The following is a 10,000-nucleotide window of genomic DNA, read 5'->3' on the forward strand; positions in this document are numbered from 1 at the left end:
CAGGGTCACAGTTCCACTGCTCTCCACTGGTGGCTTTTTCACGCCTCTGTCTGCTGAATCGATTCCTCGTTTCCTCCTGTCAGCCTCCCACAGGAATGGTGTGTGTGTGTGTGTGTGTGTGTGTGTGTGGTGTGTGTGTGTGTGTGTGTGTGTGGGGGGGGGTCATCCACTCTGACAAACTGATGAAACATCGACTGCAGGAACGACGTGATGCTCGAGAGACAGATAGAGTTCTAGACAAGGAGAAATATGGCTGCTGGCAAAGTCATAAACACCGTGACTCCCTCAAAGAAGGTCAAATCCTCTGAGCGTACATATATAAATATATAAATATACATATATATTATTAGCATATATATATATATATGCTAATAATATATTTACTCCTAAAACCATCTCCTTCTTGTGTTGAAGCTCTGGTGGAGGAGCTCCTGAAGACGCCGGTGTTGAGGCCGCCGGGTGCCGGCTGGTCTTCGTGGGAGACCTGGTCCGGCTGCTCGCAGAGCTGCGCCAAAGGCTACCGGACCCGCCGGCGGGGCTGCTCCGGACCGGAGGGGAAGAGCCCCCCCGTGGCGTGCCGGGGGTCCCCCGTGGAGTACCAGGACTGCAACGTGCAGACTTGTCCCGGTGAGTGGAGACGCCATTCATGCTCGTCTTTCAGTGATCGCCTCATTTCAGATTGTTGTGCACCTTGAAGTGAATTCGTCTCTCGGTTAGCTTAGCTTAGCTTAGCTTAGCTTAGCCACTGGCACGCGTGACCTGAGGAAGCCCCGCCTTGGTTACTTCCCCCGCGGCCAATCAGAAGCCGCTTGTTAAGTGAGAGTCACGTGCACCAGACGGCCTCGCGAAGGCCACCTGAGCGTCCTCAGCGGAGACGCTCAGGTGAGGAGGACAGAAGGAGAGAGACAAAGGAGACAGAGGAGACAGGAGACAGAGGACACAAAGGAGACAGAGGAGACAGGAGAGAGAGGAGACAAAGGAGACAGGAGACAGAGGACACAAAGGAGACAGAGGAGACAGGAGACAGAGGACACAAAGGAGACAGAGGAGACAGGAGACAGAGGACACAAAGGAGACAGGAGACAGAGGACACAAAGGAGACAGAGGAGACAGGAGACAGAGGACACAAAGGAGACAGAGGACACAAAGGAGACAGAGGAGACAGGAGACAGAGGACACAAAGGAGACAGAGGAGACAGAGGACACAAAGGAGACATGAGACAGAGGAGACAAAGGAGACAGAGGAGACAGGAGGCAGAGGACACAAAGGATACAGAGGAGACAGGAGACAGAGGACACAGAGGAGACATAGGAGACAGGAGACAGAGGACACAAAGGAGACAGAGGAGACATAGGAGACAGGAGACAGAGGACACAAAGGAGACAGAGGAGACAGGAGACAGAGGACACAAAGGAGACAGAGGAGACAGAGGACACAAAGGAGACAGAGGAGACAGGAGACAGAGGACACAAAGGAGACAGAGGAGACAGAGGAGACAGGAGAGAGAGGAGACAAAGGAGACAGGGGAGACAGGAGACAGAGGAGACAAAGGAGACAGAGGAGACAGGAGGCAGAGGACACAAAGGATACAGAGGAGACAGAGGAGACAGAGGACACAAAGGAGACAGAGGAGACAGGAGACAGAGGAGACAGGAGACAGAGGAGACAAAGGAGACAGGGGAGACAGGAGAGAGAGGAGACAAAGGAGACAGGGGAGACAGGAGACAGAGGAGACAAAGGAGACAAAGGAGACAGGGGAGACAGGAGACAGAGGAGACAGGAGGCATAGGACACAAAGGAGACAGAGGAGACAGGAGGCAAAGGAGACAGGGGAGACAGGAGACAGAGGAGACAGGAGGCATAGGACACAAAGGATACAGAGGAGACAGAGGAGACAGGAGACAGAGGAGACAGGAGGCAGAGGACACAAAGGATACAGAGGAGACAGAGGAGACAGGAGACAGATGACACAAAGGAGACAGAGGAGACAGGAGAGAGAGGAGACAAAGGAGACAGGAGAGAGAGGAGACAAAGGAGACAGGGGAGACAGGAGACAGAGGAGACAAAGGAGACAGAGGAGACAGGAGGCAGAGGACACAAAGGATACAGAGGAGACAGAGGAGACAGAGGACACAAAGGAGACAGAGGAGACAGGAGAGAGAGGAGACAAAGGAGACAGGAGAGAGAGGAGACAAAGGAGACAAAGGAGACAGAGGACACAAAGGAGACAGAGGACACAGAGGACACAAAGGAGACATGAGACAGAGGAGACAAAGGATACAGAGGAGACAGAGGAGACAGGAGACAGAGGACACAGAGGAGACATAGGAGACAGGAGACAGAGGACACAAAGGAGACAGAGGAGACAGAGGAGACAGGAGACAGAGGACACAGAGGAGACATAGGAGACAGGAGACAGAGGACACAAAGGAGACAGAGGAGACATAGGAGACAGGAGACAGAGGACACAAAGGAGACAGAGGAGACAGGAGACAGAGGACACAAAGGAGACAGAGGAGACAGGAGACAGAGGACACAAAGGAGACAGAGGAGACAGGAGACAGAGGACACAAAGGAGACAGAGGAGACAGAGGACACAAAGGAGACAGAGGAGACAGGAAACAGAGGAGACAGAGGACACAAAGGAGACAGAGGAGACAGAGGACACAAAGGAGACAGAGGAGACAGAGGAGACAGGAGACAGAGGATACAAAGGAGACAGAGGAGACAGGAGACAGAGGACACAAAGGAGACAGAGGACACAAAGGAGACAGAGGAGACAGAGGAGACAGAGGACACAAAGGAGACAGAGGAGACAGAGGAGACAGGAGACAGAGGATACAAAGGAGACAGAGGAGACAGGAGACAGAGGACACAAAGGAGACAGAGGAGACAGAGGAGACAGAGGACACAAAGGAGACAGAGGAGACATAGGAGACAGGAGACAGAGGACACAAAGGAGACAGAGGAGACAGAGGAGACAGGAGACAGAGGACACAGAGGAGACATAGGAGACAGGAGACAGAGGACACAAAGGAGACAGAGGAGACATAGGAGACAGGAGACAGAGGACACAAAGGAGACAGAGGAGACAGGAGACAGAGGACACAAAGGAGACAGAGGAGACAGGAGACAGAGGACACACAGGAGACAGAGGAGACAGGAGACAGAGGACACAAAGGAGACAGAGGAGACAGAGGACACAAAGGAGACAGAGGAGACAGGAAACAGAGGAGACAGAGGACACAAAGGAGACAGAGGAGACAGAGGACACAAAGGAGACAGAGGAGACAGAGGAGACAGGAGACAGAGGATACATAGGAGACAGAGGAGACAGGAGACAGAGGACACAAAGGAGACAGAGGACACAAAGGAGACAGAGGAGACAGAGGAGACAGAGGACACAAAGGAGACAGAGGAGACATAGGAGACAGGAGACAGAGGATACAAAGGAGACAGAGGAGACAGGAGACAGAGGACACAAAGGAGACAGAGAGACAAATGAGATTAGAGAGAAGGACGGAGGCAATAAAGCTCACTGAGGAGTTTGAAGTGTCTGTGTGTGTGTGTGCGTGCGTGTGTGTGTGCGTGTGTGTGTGTGCGTGCGTGTGTGCGTGTGTGTGTGTCAGTCTGTAAGTCAAGATGTTCAATCGTTCCGTGATGAGCGTCTGACCTGAAACGGTGAAGTCAGTGTTTAGAAACAGGAAGTTGAAATCTGAAGTGTCATCAGCACCAGATGTTTATATTTACATTGTGTTGTTTGTTCTCTTGTTGTTCAAACATGTTTATATTTACATTGTGTTGTTTGTTCTCTTGTTGTTCCAACATGTTTATATTTACATTGTGTTGTTTGTTCTCTTGTTGTTCCAACATGTTTATATTTACATTGTGTTGTTTGTTCTCTTGTTGTTCAAACATGTTTATATTTACATTGTGTTGTTTGTTCTCTTGTTGTTCCAACATGTTTATATTTACATTGTGTTGTTTGTTCTCTTGTTGTTCAAACATGTTTATATTTACATTGTGTTGTTTGTTCTCTTGTTGTTCCAACATGTTTATATTTACATTGTGTTGTTTGTTCTCTTGTTGTTCAAACATGTTTATATTTACATTGTGTTGTTTGTTCTCTTGTGGTTCAAACATGTTTATATTTACATTGTGTTGTTTGTTCTCTTATTGTTCAAACATGTTTATATTTACATTGTGTTGTTTGTTCTCTTGTTGTTCCAACATGTTTATATTTACATTGTGTTGTTTGTTCTCTTGTTGTTCCAACATGTTTATATTTACATTGTGTTGTTTGTTCTCTTGTTGTTCAAACATGTTTATATTTACATTGTGTTGTTTGTTCTCTTGTTGTTCCAACATGTTTATATTTACATTGTGTTGTTTGTTCTCTTGTTGTTCCAACATGTTTATATTTACATTGTGTTGTCATGGTTAATGGTGACTAGATGCGTCTCCCCCTCTCCCAGTAACAGGGTCCTGGTCCTGCTGGTCGTCCTGGTCCCAGTGCTCGGTGGGATGCGGCGGCGGTCACTACCAACGCACGCGCTCCTGCAACAGCCCGCCGCCGGCCAGCGGGGGCGACATCTGCCTCGGGCTGCACACCGAGGAGGCTCTGTGCAACACACACACCTGTGACGGTAAGTGTGTGTGTGTGTGTGTGTGTGTGTGTGTGTGTGTGTGAATGTAAATATTTGATGCGCTCCATGTCTGACCACTGTCCCACTTCAGTCTCCTCTAACTAGTCTTCTCTTCAGAGTGAGACAAGTTACTGGTGAACATGGGAGAGAGTGAGTTACTGGTGAACATGAGGGGAGAGAGTGAGTTACTGGTGAACATGAGGGGAGAGTGAGTTACTGGTGAACATGGGAGAGAGTGAGTTACTGGTGAACATGAGGGGAGAGTGAGTTACTGGTGAACATGAGGGGAGAGTGATTTACTGGTGAACATGGGTGAGAGTGAGTTACTGGTGAACATGAGGGGAGAGTGAGTTACTGGTGAACATGGGGGAGAGTGATTTACTGGTGAACATGGGAGAGAGTGATTTACTGGTGAACATGGGAGAGAGTGAGTTACTGGTGAACATGGGAGAGAGTGATTTACTGGTGAACATGGGGGAGAGTGATTTACTGGTGAACATGGGAGAGAGTGATTTACTGGTGAACATGGGGGAGAGTGAGTTACTGGTGAACATGGGGGAGAGTGATTTACTGGTGAACATGGGAGAGAGTGATTTACTGGTGAACATGGGAGAGAGTGAGTTACTGGTGAACATGGGAGAGAGTGATTTACTGGTGAACATGGGTGAGAGTGAGTTACTGGTGAACATGGGAGAGAGTGAGTTACTGGTGAACATGAGGGGAGAGTGATTTACTGGTGAACATGGGTGAGAGTGAGTTACTGGTGAACATGGGAGAGAGTGAGTTACTGGTGAACGTGAGGGGAGAGTGAGTTACTGGTGAACATGAGGGGAGAGTGAGTTACTGGTGAACATGAGGGGAGAGTGAGTTACTGGTGAACGTGAGGGGAGAGAGTGAGTTACTGGTGAACATGAGGGGAGAGTGAGTTACTGGTGAACATGAGGGGAGAGTGAGTTACTGGTGAACATGAGGGGAGAGTGATTTACTGGTGAACATGAGGGGAGAGTGAGTTACTGGTGAACATGAGGGGAGAGTGAGTTACTGGTGAACATGAGGGGAGAGTGATTTACTGGTGAACATGAGGGGAGAGTGAGTTACTGGTGAACGTGGGGGGAGAGTGAGTTACTGGTGAACATGGGAGAGAGTGAGTTACTGGTGAACATGAGGGGAGAGTGAGTTACTGGTGAACACGAGGGGAGAGTGAGTTACTGGTGAACATGAGGGGAGAGTGAGTTACTGGTGAACATGAGGGGAGAGAGTGAGTTACTGGTGAACATGGGAGAGAGTGAGTTACTGGTGAACATGGGAGAGAGTGAGTTACTGGTGAACATGGGAGAGAGTGAGTTACTGGTGAACATGAGGGGAGAGTGATTTACTGGTGAACATGAGGGGAGAGTGAGTTACTGGTGAACGTGGGGGAGAGTGAGTTACTGGTGAACATGGGAGAGAGTGAGTTACTGGTGAACATGAGGGGAGAGTGAGTACTGGTGAACATGGGAGAGAGTGAGTTACTGGTGAACATGAGGGGAGAGTGAGTTACTGGTGAACATGAGGGGAGAGTGAGTTACTGGTGAACATGAGGGGAGAGTGAGTTACTGGTGAACGTGGGGGAGAGAGTGAGTTACTGGTGAACGTGGGGGGAGAGTGAGTTACTGGTGAACGTGGGGGGAGAGAGTGAGTTACTGGTGAACGTGGGGGGAGAGTGAGTTACTGGTGAACATGAGGAGAGAGTGAGTTACTGGTGAACATGAGGGGAGAGTGAGTTACTGGTGAACATGAGGGCAGAGTGAGTTACTGGTAAACGTGGGGGGAGAGTGAGTTACTGGTGAACATGAGGGGAGAGTGAGTTACTGGTGAACGTGGGGGGGGTGCTCCTTCCAGGTCACTTTTAACTGCTTTCTGGCACTAATGTAATTCATTCTGGGAGCAGAGAAACTTCTCAGAGCTATAATTCCTAAAATAAATTAAGAAAAATAAAACTATAAATTAGATTTAAATGAGGAAAGAGTTTCTAAAGTCAGTTCAGACTAACGACTTAAGAAGTTATATTGAATATAAAGTGTGAGACTGTTGAAGGTTGGCCTTCCTCACGCCGTATGATGATGAGATGTGCCCCCCCCCCCCCATCTATCTATTAGCATTCTCACAAGGACACTACATATTCTTGAGAGTCGTGTCTGCTAATCTGCCCGGAAACAAAAAGAGTTTCACTTTAAAAAGACACAATGTGATTTTTCTTTATTCAGTTTGCTGGAAAAAACAAAATGGACAAATGTTCACAGTCTGTGTTCACATGTGTGTTGAGTCCTGATGGAGAGCTGACCAGAGACTACAGAGAGACATTTAAAGACTACAGAGACAATAAAAGACTACAGAGAAACATTTATAGACTACAAAGAGACATTAAAAGACTTCAGAGAGACATTAAAAGACTACAGAGAAACATTTATAGACTACAAAGAGACATTAAAAGACTACAGAGAGACATTTATAGACTACAGAGACAATAAAAGACTACAGAGAAACATTTATAGACTACAAAGAGACATTAAAAGACTACAGAGAGACATTTAAAGACTACAGAGAGACATTTAAAGACTACAGAGACAATAAAAGACTACAGAGAAACATTTATAGACTACAAAGAGACATTAAAAGACTTCAGAGAGACATTAAAAGACTACAGAGAAACATTTATAGACTACAAAGAGACATTAAAAGACTACAGAGAGACATTTATAGACTAGAAAGAGACATTAAAAGACTACAGAGAGACATTTAAAGACTACAGAGACAATAAAAGACTACAGAGAAACATTTAAAGACTAGAAAGAGACATTAAAAGACTACAGAGAGAGATTAAAAGACTACAGAGAGACATTAAAAGACTACAGAGAAACATTTATAGACTAGAAAGAGACATTAAAAGACTACAGAGAGACATTTATAGACTAGAAAGAGACATTAAAAGACTACAGAGATACATTTATAGACTAGAAAGAGACATTAAAAGACTTTATAGACTACAAATAGACATTAAAAGACTACAGAGAAACATTTAAAGACTAGAAAGAGACATTTATAGACTACAAAGAGACATTAAAAGACTACAGAGAGACATTTATAGACTAGGAAGAGACATTAAAAGACTACAGAGAGACATTTAAAGACTACAGAGACAATAAAAGACTACAGAGAAACATTTTAAAGACTAGAAAGAGACATTAAAAGACTACAGAGATACATTTATAGACTACAAAGAGACATTAAAAGACTACAGAGAAACATTTAAAGACTTCAGAGAGACATTTATAGACCACACAGAGACATTAAAAGACTAGAGAGAGACATGTAAAGACTACAGAGAGACATTTATAGACTAGAAAGAGACATTAAAAGACTACAGGGAGACATTTAAAGACTACAGAGACAATAAAAGACTACAGAGAAACATTTAAAGACTAGCAAGAAGACATTTATAGACTACAAAGAGACATTACTACAACGAGACATTTATAGACTACAACGAGACATTTAAAGACTACAAAGAGACATTAAAAGACTACAAAGATACATTTAAAGACTACAAAGAGACATTAAAAGACTACAATGAGACATTTAAAGACTACAAAGAGACATTAAAAGACTACAGAGAGACATTAAAAGACTACAAAGAGACATTAAAAGACTACAACGAGACATTTAAAGACTACAAAGAGACATTACAAGACTACAGAGAGACATTAAAAGACTACAAAGAGACATTAAAAGATTGCAACGAGACATTTAAAGACTAGAAAGAGACATTAAAAGACTACAACGAGACATTTAAAGACTACAAAGAGACATTAAAAGACTACAGAGAGACATTAAAAGACTACAAAGAGACATTAAAGACTACAACGAGACATTTTAAAGACTACAAAGAGACATTACAAGACTACAGAGAGACATTAAAAGACTACAAAGAGACATTAAAAGATTGCAACGAGACATTTAAAGACTAGAAAGAGACTTTAAAAGACTACAGAGAGACATTTAAAGACTACAAAGACACATTTAAAGACTAGAAAGAGACTTTAAAAGACTCCAAAGAGACATTAAAAGACTACAAAGAGAGATTAAAAGACTGGTTGGTGACGGTTGTCTCTCGGGCATCTCGGTGGGTAAGTGGTGGGGAGCTGGCTGTCCGTCACCTGTCGCAGGTGATTTGATTAAAGCCTCCGGCGGTAATGGACACTAAGAAGCAGCCTCAGGTCTGACCCAATGGGGATGAATGGAGCAGCTGGAGGGGCCACAGGCAGTTCTGAACCACAACAATCGGCTAAAAGCTACTCTGTTTAATCATACATCATCGTCTGGTTTTAATCTTTACCACAGTCCTCGAACACATCATGTGCAACAAACGCTTCCTTTGGCTTTCATTTGGCTTTCCTTTGGTTCCTCTGGCTTTCCTCTGGCTTTCATTTGGTTCCTCTGGCTTTCCTTTGGTTCCTCTGGCTTTCCTTTGGCTTTCATTTGGTTCCTCTGGCTTTCATTTTGTTCCTCTGGCTTTCATTTGGCTTTCATTTGGTTCCTTTGACTTTCATTTGGCTTTCCTTTGGTTCCTTTGGCTTTCCTTTGGTTCCTCTGGCGTTCTTTTGGTTCCTTGGGCTTTCATTTGGTTCCTTTAACTTTCCTTTGGCTTTCATTTGGTTCTTCTGGCTTTCATTCGGCTTTCCTTTGGTTCCTTTGGCTTTCCTCTGGCTTTCATTTGGCATTCCTCTGGCTTTCATTTGGCTTTCCTTTGGCTTTCCTTTGGTTCCTTTAGCTTTCCTCTGGCTTTCATTTGGTTCCTCTGGCTTTCATTTGGCTTTCCTTTGGTTCCTTTGGCTTTCCTTTGGTTCCTTTAGCTTTCCTCTCGCTTTCATTTGGTTCCTCTGGCTTTCATTTGGCTTTCCTTTGGTTCCTTTGACTTTCCTTTGGCTTTCCTTTGGTTCCTTTGACTTTCCTTTGGCTTTCATTTGGTTCCTCTGGCTTTCATTTGGCTTTCCTTTGGTTCCTTTGACTTTCCTTTGGCTTTCCTTTGGTTCCTCTGGCTTTCATTCGGCTTTCCTTTGGTTCCTCTGGCTTTTATTTGGCTTTCCTTTGGCTTTCATTTGGCTTTCCTTTGGCTTTCATTTGGCTTTCCTTTGGTTCCTTTGGCTTTCATTTGGCTTTCCTTTTGTTCCTCTGGCTTTCATTTGGCTTTCCCTTGGTTCTTTTGGCTTTCCTTTGGTTCCTCTGGCGTTCTTTTGGTTCCTCTGGCTTTCCTTTGGTTCCTTTGGCTTTCCTTTGGTTCCTTTGGCTTTCCTTTGGCTTTCATTTGGCTTTC

The 10,000-nt window shown here is 45.1% G+C and overlaps 1 protein-coding gene across 1 annotated transcript in view; it reads left to right on the forward strand.

The window, feature by feature from the left end:
* The window catches only part of sema5ba (sema domain, seven thrombospondin repeats (type 1 and type 1-like), transmembrane domain (TM) and short cytoplasmic domain, (semaphorin) 5Ba), a gene marked incomplete at its 5' end in the record, with an annotated part of 26,196 nt that overhangs the window by 9,951 nt on the left and 6,245 nt on the right, over nt 1-10,000 (forward strand). Inside the window, 2 exon segments of the mRNA XM_034561702.1 lie at nt 415-627; nt 4,477-4,647. Coding sequence (XP_034417593.1) covers nt 415-627; nt 4,477-4,647 — 384 coding nt within the window.

Source organism: Cyclopterus lumpus, chromosome 21, assembly GCF_009769545.1.
Source record: "Cyclopterus lumpus isolate fCycLum1 chromosome 21, fCycLum1.pri, whole genome shotgun sequence".
Taxonomy (NCBI): domain Eukaryota; kingdom Metazoa; phylum Chordata; class Actinopteri; order Perciformes; family Cyclopteridae; genus Cyclopterus; species Cyclopterus lumpus.